General features: G+C 37.8%; 2 protein-coding genes and 1 long non-coding RNA gene across 3 annotated transcripts in view; 1 reads left to right on the top strand and 2 right to left on the bottom strand.

The window, feature by feature from the left end:
- LOC107835809 (uncharacterized) overlaps positions 1-10,688 on the bottom strand; it is an 11,891-nt gene extending 1,203 nt beyond the window's left edge. The window contains exons 1-2 of the long non-coding RNA XR_001661631.1: positions 8,477-10,688; positions 4,868-4,872 (exon numbers count right to left, since the gene is read on the bottom strand). This is a non-coding gene — a long non-coding RNA (uncharacterized LOC107835809). The remainder of the gene's footprint in view (positions 1-4,867; positions 4,873-8,476) is intronic.
- LOC103135360 (guanine nucleotide-binding protein subunit alpha-14-like) lies at positions 4,291-18,519 on the top strand. Its single transcript, XM_016669464.1, has 8 exons — positions 4,291-4,340; positions 4,426-4,589; positions 13,379-13,563; positions 13,665-13,819; positions 15,404-15,532; positions 15,610-15,739; positions 16,428-16,581; positions 16,788-18,519. Exons 2-8 carry the CDS (start codon positions 4,469-4,471, stop codon positions 16,976-16,978), a joined length of 1,065 nt encoding a protein of 354 aa, XP_016524950.1. The 5' UTR covers positions 4,291-4,340; positions 4,426-4,468; the 3' UTR covers positions 16,979-18,519.
- The window catches only part of LOC103135465 (vacuolar protein sorting-associated protein 13A-like), a 42,670-nt gene continuing 41,724 nt past the window's right edge, over positions 17,744-18,689 (bottom strand). The window contains exon 73 of the mRNA XM_007548202.2: positions 17,744-18,689. Within this exon, the coding sequence (XP_007548264.1) occupies positions 18,639-18,689 (51 nt within the window). The 3' untranslated portion in view covers positions 17,744-18,638.

Genomic DNA, 18,689 nt, shown 5'->3' with positions numbered 1-18,689 from the left:
TGTGACAGCATCTTTGTTGGCTTTGTAATCATTACTTTTTTGGGCAGATTGAATGTTCAGTATTGAAAATGTGTATCTGTGTAATTGTTTGTCCAATGGCTAACTCGTTTTTTTTTTTGTTTTGTTTTTTAGAAGAGGTAAAATTCATTTACTGGTTCTGCTTTTGTTTCCTTTCATTTGTCAGATGAGAATGTACATTTTTGCAGGGTTTCCCCCAGTGTATTATAAGCCTGGCGGCCCACCAGGCTTTGCTTGTGCCCCACCAGGCTTAGCATTGCTTATTTATTTAAGTTTTTTTTAAACATCTGCATTTTTTTAAGACTTTGTAATTGGTGTTCAGATATTAATCTTCCAATAACACATAATTATCAAGTGACATTTTGAGATTTTCTGTCAACTTTAAACATTTTTTTAACTCAGAAACACAACGGATCGCTGGATGAATGACTGCCGAGCGTCCCAACCACCGGGCTTAGCAAGCTTTCTGGGGGAAATCTTGTTTTTGTGTTATGTTGTGTTCATTTCTCATTAACCAAACATTGCTTAGCTTCAGAATGTGGAACATTAGTATCAGATTAGTGCTAATCGAAGCCGTTTCCTTAAATTTACAGTTTCTATCCTCGTCTTTGAGAAATGGCGACCTGAATCACATCTGCACGATTCATTCTAACATTCGAACTCTTAGCAGGCTTCAGATCAGAGCGCTTTTTTTCCTGACGCGTAACTCTTTGATTCTGGAGTCTTTTTAGTAAGTATTGATGAGCTTTAGAGCCTCCTCAGCACATGCTGTGGTCCTGAACACGCTTCTCACCCCTTCGCATTAATAGCCAACATGTTTCGTAGGATCAGAACGGTGGAGCCAAGCTGAGAAGGACGGCAGGAGAGCTCCTGAGTTTAAGCGTTTTTGAAGACGACTAAATTTTCTGGGAAACTTTCCTGCATACTGAGACAAAGTCAGTGTTGAAATCAAGTAATTAATGTACAAAAACCCAAATTGTAAGTAGAATGAACCATTTAGTGATTCTTTTCAAATTCTTTTTTTTCTACTTTTTCATCTTGATCGACACAGTTTCATTAGAATGTACAGTATTGGTTCTTTTTTTTTAATTTATAAAACGAGAAAAATACAGTTCACGTGTACATATTGCCTTATATTATTAAGCTGTGCCTCTGAAGTCTCTTACAAAGGCACTTGTTCTTTTTTTGTTTTTGTTCTTGTTTTTTTGTGAGAAGTGAAGCTAAAGCAGCTGATAATGTCTCGTTGTAATTTTTGTTTTGGCTTGGTGTTTTTTTTGTTTTGTTTTGTTTTGTTTTTCCACGCTGTGAGAAGCTCTGGGAACAGCTCTGATTTGTAGCTCATGTGACGTAACAGCAGGATATTATAAGCACATCATGAACGAACTGGAATCACATTTCTGTTCATTTCTGTTGTCGCATCTGATTCATGTCTTAAATGTTTCTACCACAGTGCATTATGATGCATTGAACTGCCTGGCACGGATTAAAACAGCATGGAGGCGTGCAGAATGACATTTTATTTTATTTTTTTTATGTATATTGCCACATTCAACTTTATTTTGATATCCATTTACCACGTCAGCAGATAAAAAGCAACTCTCTTTTTTTTTGGGAGGGGTGGGGGGATGTTTTGGATGTTTTAGATGTGGTTAAAAGAAACACTTTACACAGCTAATTGCCAGCCCAAATCTAGCATTTTGCACCATTTTACATTTATTGGCATTCCTGGCACAGATTTATAAAAGGCTTTTAAATAAATAGATGTTTTATGGCAAAGCTTAAAATCACACTTAAGAAAATGACTTGTTTTTCTTCTTTTTTATCTTACTTACTTTAAAATTATTGCTCTGACTGTAGATCTGAGCTGGTTTACTTTGGTATTTATTCCTGTCTTAGGAGAATGAACACATCGGCCTTACTTGAAGGATGAGGGTTTGCTTGTCTTTCCCATTTTGACGAGTGTCCAAGAAAAAATTGACCTCTTTCAGGTCATATTAACACCTCAGTCGAAACGATAATGAAACTTTCCTGAATAGTCCGGAAAACAAATAACAGAAGTTTGTGCTTCTGTTAATAGGAAGTGTGATTTTGTTTGTATATAAGGGAAAAATGTATTTAAATAATTCTCAACCTTGAGGTTTCTATGTGACAGAAAATGATTTGGGCATCTAAAAATATAACAAAACTGTCTAAAACAAATCACTATTTACATTTTAATTAAAAAAAGTGGCTTAATGAAAAATTATATGTTTACCTTTCTCAAGAAGTGATAGAAAAAACTAGCAATATCACACCAAACTTATCCCTCTGTTTGTTTGTTTGTTTGTTTGTTTTTTTGCATATTTCTACCAGAATTTTGACAATTTATGTCTGCTGATGGGACGATTAGGTGTGTGGCCTCCTCACCATCACCCTAATCTTTAGCTCTCTCCACAGATTCTCGGATCACACTCAAATCCAGACTTTAGCTAGGCCAATCCAAAATGTTAATTTTACTTCCAGTCAAAAGAGACGTCTTAGAAAAACCAAAGCACTTCAAAGCTACGGTATGAATAATTTTGGCCTTTATTTTCTTAATGTTGGATTGTTTTCCTCTTCTGTATAAATCTACATAGAATAAAGGGTAAATTGTATTTATTTATTTTGTGTGTGAGGTCATGCTACTGTAAAGAAAGATTGATGCCCTCCAAAGTTTTTCACCCAGCGTCACCAATAAGTGCCAATAAGTGTGTTGGGTGGTGCAGGTGGAGTATTGGCTGTATTTCCGGAGCTTCGCCTCTAAAGCCGGCGTCCGGTTTCAACTCGTCAGCGCTGCCGAGTCCTCGGTAAGAAATTCAGAAACTTGTGTCGCTGCTCTTGTAAAGTGGCTCTTAATGCTTCCCTCTTACTTAACGTGAAAACCTGTCGCCGTGCTGGGTGTGAGCGGACACACCGTGATCTTACCTGAGCCCCGTTGGATCACGCAGATGGACCGGTGTGTCGGTGCATCTCCACGGTCTCGGTTCTGTTCATGTGTTATTTACACACCGTCACGAAGTAACAAAACGGGATTGCTCTTGTGAAAGTGTGATTGAAGTCTGTGATCAATATGAGCGATCTCTTCATGTTCGCGTCTTTCTGAGCAGGTTTTCCCCCTTTGTACTGATTTGTTGTTGGTTTTTTTCCCCTCCCCTTTAAGCAAGCTGCTGATGCAGACTTCGCGCGTTTGGCCTCTGCTGTTCAGATTTCCTGCAGTATGTTTCAGAGCAGGTCCTTGTGTTGACAACTGTTTGAATAAAAAGAAGTTCCCATGAACTGCTCTTAAACTCTGTCTCTGACACGTTATTTGTACTTATTTTTATTTTATTTTTTGGTTGGTTTAAGCTCTCCCGCTTGTGATGAATTTTGAAGCATTTTTCTATAAAATTGTGTTGTTTCCATAAAATTCTGTTTTTAGGTGAAGCCTGTTTCATAATCTTGCTCTTTACATCTTAAGGGAAAAGGTATTTTTGTTCAACATAAATATTGAATTTCTTTGAGAAACATTTTGCTAAAAGCTGTCGACACTGGCAGAGGATTGATGGTTGGTCTTTGGGAATGTTCTTAGTTTTCACATGCTGCCGTTGGTTTCATGGTAAAAAAAAATAAATCATCCTAATTATCACTAATGAATGTTTGAAATGTCACTCTGTATTCTGAATCTACGATTTGCCAGAGAATTTAAATCGAAACGTGATGTTTCCTTCAAGGCAAAATTCTCAGATTCTCCTTCATTTCCTCGCTTCTTCTTGTCTGACCCCTAGCGGCCATTTGAGGACCTCTCATTCAAAAAGTGGCGCCGAGCCACTGTCTCTGTCCTCCTGCACCTTTACTGTGGCTGTGGGGAGAATGTCTGCTCCTCTGTGGCTCATCAGATGAAGTTAGGCATTAAAGTTGTGTCTTTAACACATAGCTTACGACTTGCTGGGTCTATGCTGTCACTACAGCACGCTGAACTCTCCACGCAGCGGTGGCACAGGTGAAAGTCTGCTGCCTGTGAAGGCTCACTTCCCATTTATCCTCTTCTATTTGTGGCCAGTGCCACGCCCTCCTGACTGGACAGGAAAAAGTTCAGCAGCCATCTCTCTGGTTCAGACCAACCGCTGCACTTTGTCCACAAGGACCTCAAAGAAGACGCTCCTCCATGAAAAGGATTTTTCTAATTCATCCGCTGATTATACACACATCTGGGAGAACAATAACATTTCTTACCTGATATATATATATATATAATTTTGTTTTTTTTATAAAGGATCAAATCCATTCCCTCTGATGATGCTGGACTCTCCCTCCCGCTAGAAGCTGTGAGGCGTGTGAGCTTTTTTCCCCCCACCCACCTTATTTAAAGACTCCAAAACTTTTTTTTTTTTCGCCCTAATTTGATCGCAGACAGTTCACCACCATAGGGGCCTGCGGCTCATTGTTGGGGAGGATGGCTGGGTGTTGTGTGTCAGCGGAGGACCGGGAGACCAAGAGGATCAACGACGCGATAGAGGAGCAGCTGCGGAGGGACAAGAAGGATTCCCGCAGGGAGCTGAAGCTGCTGCTGTTAGGTGAGCATCACCCAGATGAGAGCCCGGGGCCCGACCAGAGGCGCAGACAGAAAAAAAATAAAAAAAATCAGGGTTTAATCTGCCACGGTTTCATTTGCAGGCTATAAAAGTTCAGTCCAATAAAGTTTTAAAAAATTGTTGACAACGTTCCTATTTAAGTGGATTTATTAAAACTTCCCCGTGTGTGTGTGACGTACGGTCGGTGAATTATAAAAGTTTTTTTTAAATATTTTTAATTTTTTTATTATTGACCATTACCTCACGGCTTCCTGACCGACCGCACCTGCACACGCAGATTTTCGTGGAAAGTTGGGCCAGAGGAACAACCACACGAAAACACAATTAAGCTGCTTTTAGAAACGCGCTTAATTGGATGAACTATATCAGTTTATTAGAACTTAAAGCTTTCACCAAATCCAAAGTCAGTTTTAAGATGATTAGTGGGTTAATAAATTAATATATGTAGCCGTAAAATGATTGGGTTAACTCCTTTTTGGTTCTGCCGTATTTTTCTACTGCTTAAAACGCTCGCGGCTCTGCGTAATTACTGTCATAGATTTACGCACCATGTTTTTTTTTTTATCTATTCTTAATGGAGAAGACGTATAGACTGAGAGAGAGGTCTATTAAAAAAGAAATTTAAAAAACACTTTTTAAGCTTCTACTAGGTTGGGTCTGCGTGTTGGGAGAATTTTAGTTTTGCGGAAGGAAGTGGAGAAACGTGGATGAGCTGTTATCTTTTCCTGGAGTGAACTTAGCTGGAAAGCCAATGGCCAATGAGGAAAATAGTTCAGACCAAGGAATAGCCAGTATATACAAATAATTTCATATTAATATTATCACTGGAGAAAATATACTTATGGTTGGGATTCAATGTAATTTATGGAAATGTTTGCAAATATGTCTTAATGTGATGCATCCGGTTATAACAACTGTAAGAGTTTCATAAACAATGCACATAGATATCATTTGGTTAGATTTTAATATTTCTAAAAGTACATTTTGTAAGTTTAACAACTGGCTAAAAGATAAAAACTTCAACTGATTTAGAAGATCGACTCATTCTGCTTAGCCAGTTTGAAAGTATTAAGTTGTATCATTATGCTCAACTGATTTATTCTCCCATGTTAAAAAGAAATTACTTTGTGCTTAAGGAATTAGATCTAAAATGCATCAACCTGTAGTAACTAGGTATTGTATGAACCTTTTTTTTTAATGATAATCACATGTTGACATTTGTGTCACTTATTGGCAACACCTGACTAAGTTCGTTTTGCTACTTAGCTTTGCTTCAGGATTAGCCATCGCTAAGCTAGTCAGCCCAGAGAACAAATGAGAATAGCAGACGGTAATAATCAACATTATGAGTTAAATTCTACTTAAAATGTCCAATTTTAGCAAAATAGTAATATTGTTAAGATTTAACTAATCTGAAATCTGAAAAAAGATCTCATATTTAATACCTACCAAGTTTCTTTTTATAGTGTGACCTGTCATCCAATGTGAAGAACAAAAAGAAAATAACTGGTGTGTGATTAATTTCTAAAATGTTATTGAAATAATTATAAACTTTCAAACAACTTTTTCCAACACGATTAGCAACTTCCACAGAGAGCTCAGCTTGCTAGCAATAGCAGTCGATAAAACAGCAAAACAAGCCACAAATTATGAGTTTTTAGTTTTTACAAGTTTTATAAAATTTCCATTCACATTTCAACTCACAGAAAACTTAAGCAAAAGGACGATTAAATAAATGAAATGACCAACATTTAACGCCGTCCCAAATTCATTTTTATAGTACAGCTGGTGACCAGGCTACTTCCAATTCGTGCACACTGCTCTCTTTGTCCACTTCTGACTTTCCCACGTCTTATCACAGTGTTTGTTCTTTTGCGCCTTTGGAAGCAGCCTGATAGTCACAGAGACAACAGGCTCGTTGCATCAGTTTCGCTGCGTTTTACTGCAGTGGTGTGGGAGAGGCTGAGGGCCACCACAACCCTGCCGGCGCCTCGCTCCATGCTGCGCATCGGAGCCATAACTAGCTGCTGCGGGCGCGCCTCATGCAAAACTCATGCAAATCCCGCCACGGAGCAGAACATGAGCCACAAGTTAGCACCCACTGTTCGTTGAGGAAAGGGTCAAACTCTTAAAGCAGAGTGGTGCCCTGAGCAGCTGAACAACAAATGATTAAACATCATAATATTTCAGATTTAAGGCAGCCTAAAAATCCCTCTGTGATACTGACAGGCGCTGCCTACTAATAAGAAACATGATGGGGTCAGACAAGCTATGTGAGGAACAGGAAGAACAACTTTCAGGAAAAAAAACATCTTTCTAGGCCACTTTTCAGGTTAGATATTTAGTAAAAAAAAAAAAAAAAACCAATGACCAATTATGACTGTGATAAAAACAACAACAACAACAATGTTTTCGCCATCTGAAGTTGTTGCCTTGGACATTGAACACAGATACTAAGTTGTGCGTACTGTTCAGCATCTTGCCTGTATTTTCACTCATTAAACTGGCCACTGACTCTGGTCACCTCTCAGTGGGTTTCATTAAGATGGTCACAGGCCTACAGAGAGCACGAGCGGAGTGAAGCAGAACAACAACAACACTATCATCTCTGAAGTAGTTTATTCCAGTGGCTTTGTGTCTGAAAAAGCCAAAGGTTGAAAAGTTGAGCTCCGGCCCAGATTCTGGGCAATGCAAAGAAAACGCAGATGAAAGAGCAAATCTTACAAAAAAATGAAATTCAACAGAAAAATGTACAAAGTTTTTCATGAAGAATATGGTATTCAATAAATAATAATAATAAAAAAAATCATTATTAAACATGAACTATCTAAATGTATACATTTTTTAGACTCTAGTGTCCTTGTTGAACATCAAATTGACAGGAAATAGGGAGGAAAGAGAACAGGAGCAAATCGCTGGACACTAGGAATCAAACCCAGGACAACTGCAGCAAGGACTATAGTGTCACACTTTATGCTTTTATTTAATCATGAAGGACACGTTTTAATTTAAAATCTCATTTACAAGATGGCTGCAGCTCAAGACAGAACTGAATTAAAACAAAAAACTACAAAACATCAAAGGTCACAAAAAATAAGATGATACTCTAAATTAAAACAACTGCATATGTGAAACTGTGAAATCACATAATCAATCAAAACACTTCAATAAATGAAAATGAAATAACCAGTCATTAACAATTGCAACATTTCTTTTTTCGCCCTCTTTTTTTATGTTCTCTGTGAAAACTGAAAATGTAGCATCTCTAATTTGAACATTTGTAATTTCATTAATGATTTCAAAAGACTATCGGCATTATTTGTGCAGGTAAATTTAAATACTCACTTCAAGATAGCAGAAAACAAAAACACAAACCAAAAATAAGTGATGAATCTACACAAACGCCGTTGTCGTGAACCGCAGCAGGGTTTTAAATCTCTGTTTTAATCCCTGTACTTCAGCAAGGCCTCGGCCCGGTGAGCCGCCGGGCCGTTGCTGCTAGAAGTCGAGCGGCACAACTGATATTTTGTCAGATGAATTTATGTAAATCATACATCAGGGGACGTTTTTGTTCTTGGACCACGGCACAGCTCGGACTGTAGAAAAATCAGTTTGTTGTACTGACTTCTTCTTTTACATCCTGCATTTGCCTGAAAGTCCCACCTGACTGGCGAGTTTCATTTGCACAAAACACAGCAGGCATGATGTAGAAAATCCAGTAGTAGTTCTTATCTCTGGTATGTTAATGCTACTCATTCACACTGACCGTGCTTCCCTGTCGAGGAAGTGTGTGCAGCTGCGAGGCACGTCGGTGGATGTGGACAAGTCCTGTTTTACTCACTAGGAAACTGTGTCAGGCAGGCATACACACACACACACACACACCCCCACACACACACACACTAAAAAACACAAACAAGCACAATTACATTTCAGCTTAAATATTGTATTACACTTTAAATTATTCATCACATATTTTAGCCTTACTACAAGTTCTGTCTCACTGAGGGAGTTTCCTATCTGCTATTCGTACCAGTGTTTTCCACTTAAACTTGCACAGAACCACAACCATCAAAAACAACAGAGAGGCCAGGGCGCTTTAGGTCCAACACACAAAACGCACCAGCCTCCTTCGACTTTAATTTGCAGGGAAAATGGCTTCTGAAGAAAAGTTCCTCTTTAGAAAAGTTCAAGAGTTTCAAAATTTCAAACTTTTTTGTTAGTCGCTTTACTACTTTGCGGGATAAAATAAGAGCCTGTTGCTTCATAAATACAATAAGCAAAATAATAACAGCAACAATGTGGATGGTCATCCGTTAAGCCTTATAAGTCTGCAAGTAGGTTCAAAAAGAACAGACCGTCAGCAAGGGCAGTTGTTTAATAAATGATGCCTGGGTGAGCACCTCCTTCAACCAAAAAATAAAAACAAAAATGGAATATTTTGTAACAGGAAACCGGTCTGGGAACCAGTCAAAATCTAAAAAAATTCCCTCAGGTTGGCGTGGATGTCAATTCTGTGAAGCAAAGTCTGATAACCTGTTCCTTCGGATGTCATCAGCAAGCCGACTGCATTTACTCAACACACCGACTGCACATGCTAAAAATACAATAAAAAACTGATTCAGGTTGAAGCTGAGATTTCTTTTCTTTTCTTTTTTTTATGCACTCCTCTTCTAATGCCACCCTGGGAAACTGCAATTAGTTTAGTCCTCATTTAGTGTCGAAAATATTAATCTAAATTTACGCTGCCTTTAGTCTGGGTCCCTTTACTTTGACTGGACACAACAGAACATCCTAGTTTTTGTGGTTTTTGGCTCAACCTGGATCTGGTGTTTGATTCCAAAAGTCCCACCAATGCTGAGAGCAAACACATGAAGAACAAATGTGCAATAAATTCAAAATCATTTAAACATTTATGATTGCTGAGCGCTTTGGAAATAATGCATGTTATTGTTTTCCCATTGTTACTGTGTTTACCTGAAAGATTAAAGTTAAAGACCTCAGGAGCTAATAGATTTTAACAATGTGCATTTATGACCCTATTGTGCAGAATGTGTCCAGTGCTCTCTGTGATGATGAGCAGCTTGAGCAATGTTTCTCTTTCTGCTCAATGATGTAGAGACTTTATTGTTTTGCTGCTTCGTTTGGTTCCTTAGAATCACTGAAAATGTGTGAAAATGTAAATTTAGTAAGTCTACCAAAGATGTAGGCAAAATAGCTGATAAGAATCAGCATTTTTTTTGTGCGCAAAGTCTGTTTTTATTTTATTGTTATGTTGTCCAATCAAGAAACCCAGTATCAGTCATTTTCCCAGGATAGAAACAGCATTTAGTTGATATTTCTAAACATAGAACCTCGATAAAAGCTTCAATCTGTCTGTTGGTTCTTGGTTAAAAATGAAACAACTAGCAGACACTGGGTGATTAAAGTTATCTCTTAGCACGTCTAGGTAGCTCAATACTTTTTTCTGCAAGACTTTCGAGCCTAAGCTGTTCAGAGGTGATAAAATAACATTTTTAAGTACCAGAACAAGCTAAAATATAATCTCCTGATTCAAGTGGACCTTAAAGAGTTTGTTTAGTTTTCTGATCTGATCAAACTCTCATGAGCTCCCCACTGTCGGCAGGTCCTGGTCCAGATTTACACCAGAATGATGAAGAAGCAGAAAAGAAGAGGCCTGAGGTTTTTCTGGTGTTGAGGATATTTTAATGAAATCTCTGACTAAGCTGCGCAGAAAAGCTGAATTTCCCAGCAGGCAATGAAGTTTGTGAACACAAGGAGTGTCCTCTTGCTTTCTGCTGGTGGAAATATTAATTTATTGCATCTGTGAAGGCTCTTATCAGCCGGATCCATCTTTGCCTTGAATCACAAACCTTGCTGGAGATTATTCAATTTATCTGCTCAACTCTGAGCTTTCTGTACCATTTTTTAATTAAAATGCAAATACTTTTTTTGTTTGTTTTTCAGGCTGTGTAATCCTTTTATGTTGTTTTGTTATGTTTTGAGAGAATAGGCTGTTTTCCAATTCGAAAACTATCTATTGGTTAAAAGAAAAATAATTTAAAATCTAAATCTGGCTGGGGCAAGAATAATTTTGGGCTTAACTAGTTATCTGTTTTGAAAGTTTTATTTGTTTTGTTTTGTTTTTTTTAATCGACCTAAATGTGTAAATTACTTCTAAATCAAGCCATTTTTTTAAATTTACATTTTACTCAGCAGCTAATTTAAAAAAAATAATAATGATCTTGTCACATTCCTCAGTTATTCAGGTGACCAGCTGCAGCAGATTAAAAAGCTCGTTTAATCCTGAATCGAGTAAGTAGTGCAGCAGCATCTGAATTTGCCTCCTTGTCTGCCTCGCCTCCAAGAAACTTGACTTGTAAACAAGGTACATTCAAATACAGAAGATTTGGCTGAAGTTTGTTTGCTGAGAAGTAAAGAGTGGACTTTTCCTGACACCATGCAAAGCAGAACACGAGACGTGGAAACTTCTGGAACCTTCTGAGAGACAGAAACTCAGATCCGCTGCAGTTTTCATCTTTAAATTTATTTGATTGGTGACGAGTATCCACTTGATCTAAATAAAAATATTAGAACAAATTCTAATTTGTTAGCAGTTACGGACTTTGTTTGGAAAACTTTCTGAATCCGCAGATAACAAGTCGTCTGACGAAGAGTTTGAGCGTTCAGGGTGTATCCAAAGTCAGAAGTGACACCAGTTGTCTGAAACCATGGCGACCGCATTCAAAGCAAGTTATCAAGCTGATTTTTGTCATAGGTTACAAAAGCTGAGTGTGAGTGGTCAGTGGAGGATAAATAATTTGACTGAACTTAAAACATTTCACTTTCCAGAGGTGTTAGAGTTTATGAGGATCGGAATAACCAGTCCGACCTGTTATGAAAACGTAGCGGCGCTTTCCCATGACCTTAGCATAAAAAAAAAAACAAAAAAAAAAACTCTGCAATGACAGAAGACAGCTGAGGTCGTCTGGTATTACGTAATCACTTGAAAGCTTTCTTACTTGAGATTCAAATCATCTGCAACTCGAATGACGCGAGTCGACTACAACTTCCTACACCCAAATATTAGCAGATTGGTGCCTTTTTGGCAGTCAAATCTGCATTCAAATTGTCACGTTGGCCTGCAGATTCCCGCATGGACAAATTAGTAGTCCAGCGTTGTCATAGAACTTGTTTACCTGTTTTTTTTTTTTTTATTATTATTATTATTATTTATTTATTTTAACCTGGCACTAGGTAACAAGACGGTCAGAAACGCAGTGAGTGACAAGCGTTTTATTATGATTGTAGAGCGGCTGTGTGTGTGGAGCGGCAGTGAAATGTGGGTCAGCTGCTGTACTTGATGTATTTACATGTTCTTTCCTCTTCATTTCAGAGGGAAATGTTCTACTTTGTGCTCCCCTGAATGTACCCTACAGCTTATCTGTAACACTTGAGATAGAGATTTCTTAAATGTATAGTCATGTGAAAGCATTAGGACATGCAGGGTTGGTTGAGTTGGTTGAGTTTTGGTTGAGTTAGCAGCAAATCTGTCCAGGGCTGTCTGAAAACTAAGAAATGGAAACAATCCCCTCGAACCTCTCACAGCTGAAAACGAGGAAACGGCCAATAATTTCGCAGATTGATGTCAAGAGATTGGTAAATAGCTAAAAAAGGTCTCCCTAAAGTAATTTTACTGGCTGTTCAGGCGTAGGGTGTCTCGATTTTTGTTGTTTAAAAAAATTACGTTTTTTAGAATATCTTTTGCTTCTTAAATTCAGTCCAACCAGAGATTCAATATAATGAATCTAACTGGGCCACTTCAAAACATGAATATTTCTTCCAGCCTGAAGAAATATGTTGGGAAAATTAAACACAAAAACAGTTTCTGAAGGAAAAGCCAAGAAAGTCAGATTTATGAAGTTCGGCTCACAGACACCAGAACCTGGTCAGCTCCATGAAACACCGGTTCTTAATCAGTTCTTGAAAAATATTGGTCAAATAGTTTGGTTAAATCTGCTGGAGCATTTTATGTTTATACAGTAGATGTTTGAGTATATCAATAAATATACAGACTTTTTTTTTAAACTAACAATCTTACTTTCTGTAAGCCAAGAACAATTTTACAACAATTCTTGCTGCCCCCCGTTTTGATTGGGATTAGACTCTGCTGAGTTCCCAATTGTTTCTTGGAAATAAAATCTATTACAAGATTTATGAGCACTGTGGCTCTTTAAACAAACGGTCACTACCCTGAGAATAATACTTCTTTACAGTTTTTAAAAATCTAAACATCTAAGCTCTCTTTTACTGTGAGCTCATAAAACCTTCGTCTCTCATTTCTCATGTTTTTCCCTCATATTTCCAAGGATATGAATGAGCTCAGTCTGAACCAACATATCTTATGAATAATATTCTTAGATTTACTAAAATAACATTTCCATAAAAAAAAACAGTTTAGCACACATTGTTGGCAATACCTGACACCTTAATAAACTGCTAAATTATTGAAGACATGGACAACAAAAAAAGATAATTTTCATTATATTATGATATTTTAAAGATTTACTTACTGAACGTTTTACCTTTTGTAATTGAATTCAACATTTTAGTAAATCAAAGAGGCAACTTTCTAAAACTGGAGGCCAAACGTTGAGAAAATTAGGAGTTTCCTGAGGTTTGCAGCTCATATCTGAGTTTCTAAATTCAAAAATTCAACGAAAGTGGCAAAATAAAACAAATTGTCAAATGTCTCCTCTGTCTCTCAACAGGCACGGGTGAGAGTGGAAAGAGCACCTTTATCAAACAGATGAGGATCATCCATGGAGGAGGGTACACAGACGAGGACAAGAGGAGTTACGCCAAGCTGGTCTTCCAGAACATCTACACATCAATGCAGACCATGATCCGAGCAATGGGGCCGCTCGGCATATCCTTCTCTGATCCGCAGAACCAGGTGGGTTAGAAACCAGTTTGACTTAAAAAAACCCAAAAAAAAAACCATATATTATTCATATAAATCCAACATAAGTCAATTATTCCTCCTCTTTGTTGCAGAACAATGCAAACTCAGTCCTGGAGGTAGAGGTGGACAAGGTGGAGGAGTTGGATCAGAACCTTGTTGTTGCTATCAGGAACCTGTGGAACGACGCTGGAATCCAGGACTGCTACGACCGGCACAGGGAGTACCAGCTGTCCGACTCCACCAAATAGTGAGAATTTCACCTGTCAGCTGCTTACAGCACATGAAGCTAAGCCAAGAGGAGACAATGGCCGCTGTTATGTTTCTGCAAATTTTACGTTTGGCTTTAGGACAGGAAACACCAGGCGACTTAGATTTTATTTTTGTCGTACTTTAGCTCTTCTGTCCTCTCCCAGTGCAAACTAGAAACAACCAATCAGAGCCAGGAGGAGGGTCTTAGTGCTGTCAATCACCCCTCCATGTGGCATTGCTCATCCGCTCTCTTAGTCATAAATGCTGAAGTTAGTCAGCATAGCCACCAATGATGGTAGATAACAGTTTTCCTGTAATAGTGAGTTGTTTCTCCACCATTAGCACATTTGGCAGTGAGTACATGAGGATGATTAACAACATTAAGTCCCTCCTCCTGGCCCTGATTGGTTGTTTTTGGTCAGGAGTGGAGCATTTCTTCAGACAGCAATAATAGCTCAAAGAGATCGATCTCTTCACAGATGATCTCGTAACATACTGACACATAAATACATTTAAAACCAGATATTTACATACTCTATAAAAAGTGTATGTAAACTTTTTCACACTGTCTGACATGAAATAAACTTTTTAAGACTACCAAATTTCCCAAAAACTTGGTAATCTTAATTGACCTAAAACGAAAAAAGTTTACTCTGTTTTCATGTTAGTATGAAAAATATCCATATGCGTCTTTCTATATAACGTATGTAAACTTTTGGTTTCAACTGTACCTCCCTAAAAATATCAGATTTTGATTGGTTTATATTGATAATCTTCCGAGATACTGAATTTTGGGTTTTCATAAAAACGCAAATGATAACAGCTTGAAATATTTTTAATTCTCTGTGTAAAATGACTGGTAATAAATATTGTGCTTTTATGCAGCTTTCTGATTTTTAAAGATTTATATTAGTAGCAACAAAAAATGTTAATTCAGAGAACTAAAACAAAAATCCTATAGAATATCTCTATTTTTTGCTTTCCTAAAAACTTTACTCATAATTTCTAATTCTGCCATGGCAGCATACCAAAATAAAACTATTGACTCTCTGTTATTGGCTTTGGCGCGCTCACCCCGAAACAATCACATCCACGGCATCTAATGCTGGATCTTTACAAAATGAAGGACGGATCTCTGCTGCTTTATTCACACACACGTAACTGAGTCATGTTTGTTCCCGTGTTTTTAAAATATACAGAGGAGCTTTAAATAGAACATGCAGATGAGCTCCCACTCATAGTGGAACAGAAATTATTCCTAATAAAACTTTTCTCTAAACTGACTACTGAGTTGAAAAGAGAAAACTACTGTTTTCTTTGTTTAGTGGGCTTTTATTTTTGGAAATGCAAATCATATGTTAACTAAAATGTACTCTATTCCCACTTCTGTAATACAACAAAGCTGTCGTCTGTTGATTCTGCCAGAAGTTTCCATGAAACGGCTCTTAAATCAAATATGTCATCGTATTGAGAGCTTCATGCTTGCTCAGTGCCCTGTTCGGGTTTCTGGATTTTAAAAAGAGCCTGCTCTGGTTCTTTTTAGCTCAACCGCTCATAATGTCATTGATGTGAATAATTTCAGCTATCTCACCGACCTGGATCGGATTTCCCAGCCTTCCTACCTGCCAGACCTCCAGGATATCCTCAGAGTCCGAGTGCCAACAACGGGAATAATTGAGTATCCCTTTGACATGGAGAACGTCATTTTTAGGTAATGTCATTTACAATGCCTCTCTCTCCACTGTTGGCCGTCGCTGTGCGTACTCACCATGGCTGGTTATCTGGCAGGATGGTGGATGTTGGAGGTCAGAGGTCGGAGAGGAGAAAGTGGATCCACTGCTTTGAGAACGTCACCTCCATCATTTTCCTGGTGGCGCTCAGCGAGTACGACCAGGTCTTGGCAGAGTGTGACAACGAGGTGAGACTCCTACCTGAGGCAAAGTGGCGTTAACACATTTATGCAACTTTTTTTTTTCTTTTCTGCCGAGTTCAGTTCTGCAGCTCACAAATGTTATACAACCAACTGTCAAAAAAACAACAAAAAAAAAACAGATTTGTTTGAATGCTAAACTTGAACATCAATGCATGAGATGACATCCTCCCGAGAAATAAGAGTGAACAATGTGCAATAAAAAATGCACCTCCTTACTTTCCATTAGCTTAACTTTATGCTTAGAAATGACAGCTGTGGTCACATTGATGGTCTGGCTGTTGACTCACTGTTTGATCTGTCAGCAGAGCCTCTCAATCAACTCCGCTGGATTCTTACCTCTCAGTCTGTATTTGTCTTTTTCTGAAACAAAAGATAAAAATTTTCCCTACTTCTGGTGCAAACTGTGCTTCCGATAGAGGGTTAGGGTTAGAGTATGGGTTTTGCTTTACATGTTTACTTCCGCTGAACTCCTGCAGAGAACCAGAGGGTGCAATAACAAATGCTACATCAATCATTTAAAGGGAAAAAAAATATCCAGTTTAGAGGGCGTCTTTTTCCCCAGACGTTTGTTTTGGTGTTTTATTAATGATCTGCATTAAAAACCAGCGACAAAGCATATTTAGGTTTCATCATTTATAACGTTTTATGCCTTCTGATGTCGTATCACCTTTAGAACCGCATGGAGGAGAGCAAAGCCCTGTTCAAAACCATCATCACTTACCCCTGGTTCGAGAAGTCTTCTGTCATTCTTTTCCTCAACAAGACCGACATCCTCAAGGAGAAGATCATATACTCTCACTTAGCCACCTACTTCCCTGAATTCACAGGTCAGATTTATTATTCACTCATCACTAAATCCAGTCTGACAGTTTGGCTAGTGGACGGCATGAATCAATGCTCACATTTGAGTCAGGAAAGTGCTTTTAAATTGCAAGAACTTGTGTTTTTCAGAACCACATTATGCTTCCACTCATAGTTAAAGGTGCTTTGTTTTGTTTTTTTAATTAATCAGCACTTTGACTCTCCTCTGCAGGGCCTCAGCAGGATCCAGGAGCAGCTCAAGAATTCATCCTCAAGATGTACCAAGAACAAAATCCCAACAAAGACAAGAAGCTGTACTCCCACTTCACCTGCGCCACGGACACCGAAAACATCCGCTTTGTCTTTGTGGCCGTGAAAGACACCATCCTCACAGCCAATCTGAAGGACTTCAACCTGGTGTAGCTGCCACTAGAGGAAATGCCATGCAACCGTTTACCCATATCTCATGTAAAAGATTTTCTGGATCAAATATTATCCCAAAAGCACAAGGTCCAATTTAGCTGAACAGGTGGAACCCACGAGGCACAAACAATGATTCGTGTCGGGTATTTTGCCTGAACCATAACTTTGTATAGATGAAGTTTATCTTTTCTTTTCGGGTCTGCTGTAAAGGCTACTTTAAAGCTGTAATAAGAACGTGAATGCTAGAGAGGTAACTGACCGACTTACCCGATGTGTGAATAATATTCTTTAAAAATATAAATCAAAATGATATAAGAGGCGTTAACTAACATAATCCCGTTTAGAGCTTCTTTAGGCACAGATTTTGCTGCAAAGAGGCCAATGTACTCAGAACGTTTATCTTTTTTAGGTGTACATAATCTGAGATGTAGTTATAGAAGCTGGGCCTGTTTATTTAAGTAGCAATAAAAATAGCTTTTGTTGATGCTGTTGTGAAAACTGAAAAGCATAAACATGTTGTTGGTACTATAGATTAATAAAGACGGCACTGAAATTAAGAATTTAACTGACGAATATTTTTTTATTTCTCTGTGAAAACCGCATGAAAAAAAAACAACCATTCGGACAATCCTCTCAAAAAATAAAACAACAACAAAAAGAAATCAAATGAGGAAGAATAAAAGTAAGAATGGCATCAGAAATATTTACTCTTGGTATTCGCTGACAGCAGGAAACCTGAATCTTGGAGAAAACAGCAGCCAGTTTTAATTAGAACTCCTTTATTTTTAAATAAACTTTTCTCTGCATATTTCTTTTGTAAAGGTTGCATTGCATATATTTATATATATATATATAGTACAAAAACATGAAAGCAACATTACCATCTGAATTCCACAGACTTGATGTGATCAAAGTAAGTTAAATGAACATACAGCAGATAGAGTACAGTATAAAAATAGCATGCATCTGTAAACTCAACTAATTCTTGGAAAATGTGTTTATAAAAAAAAAAGTAAACCTTGAAGAAGAAAAAGGAAAACACTGATTTATAATGATGTTACAGTAACACTTTGATTCCCTTTTATATGATCTGGTAAATAATTAACAGCTTTCAATGCTGAATGTAAGGTTGATAATTTGGCCTCTGTTATTTAGGATGCTTCCAATTATATTTCTACATTTTTCACACAAATAAAAACATAATTAATAACAAAGAGGAATAAATTCAGTGACATGATGCATTCGACGGTGAAAAATAAAACTAAAGAAACCTAAAAGGCTTTAAAACACGCCGGCCTTTTACACTAAACGTTATAAAATGTAAAGGTAAACTTGAGGATTAATGTTGCTCTGGTCAAAAAGACCAATGAAACTATATTTGTGCAAAAAGAATGAGTGCAATTAGAGCAGTGGCAAAGTTTGGTGAAATTAATTTCTGTGGTGAAATTGTGTAATTCAGAAACACTTTTTTTTTTTGTTTAACAATATAACTCCTGTTTAAATCTTTCACTCCTAACTTCATGCAGTCAGTCAATCAACAGAAAAATTGAAATTGTGCACCGTTTACACACGTGGGGACGTAAATCAGGCATGCAATAAAGAGCAAAGGCACTGACACACAGAGATCATGTGTGTTTTTAGCACATCTTATTTTTCATCATTAGCATTTAGGTAAACGATCTCTGGCATCCTCCAGTTTGCTGAGAACCCA

Source organism: Poecilia formosa, unplaced genomic scaffold, assembly GCF_000485575.1.
Source record: "Poecilia formosa unplaced genomic scaffold, Poecilia_formosa-5.1.2 Scaffold25, whole genome shotgun sequence".
Classification (NCBI taxonomy): domain Eukaryota; kingdom Metazoa; phylum Chordata; class Actinopteri; order Cyprinodontiformes; family Poeciliidae; genus Poecilia; species Poecilia formosa.
The sequence above is the reverse complement of the archived record's forward strand: the minus strand, read 5'-3'. Positions and strand labels throughout refer to the sequence as shown.

Bases quoted from the DNA above. Each gene is read 5' to 3' on its own strand.
- LOC103135360 (XM_016669464.1), top strand. From the start codon at position 4,469: ATGGCTGGGTGTTGTGTGTCAGCGGAGGACCGGGAGACCAAGAGGATC. The intron at 4,590-13,378 runs GTGAGCATCACC...GTCTCTCAACAG, and splicing joins GCTGAAGCTGCTGCTGTTAG to GCACGGGTGAGAGTGGAAAG. The intron at 15,533-15,609 runs GTAATGTCATTT...GTTATCTGGCAG, and splicing joins ATGGAGAACGTCATTTTTAG to GATGGTGGATGTTGGAGGTC.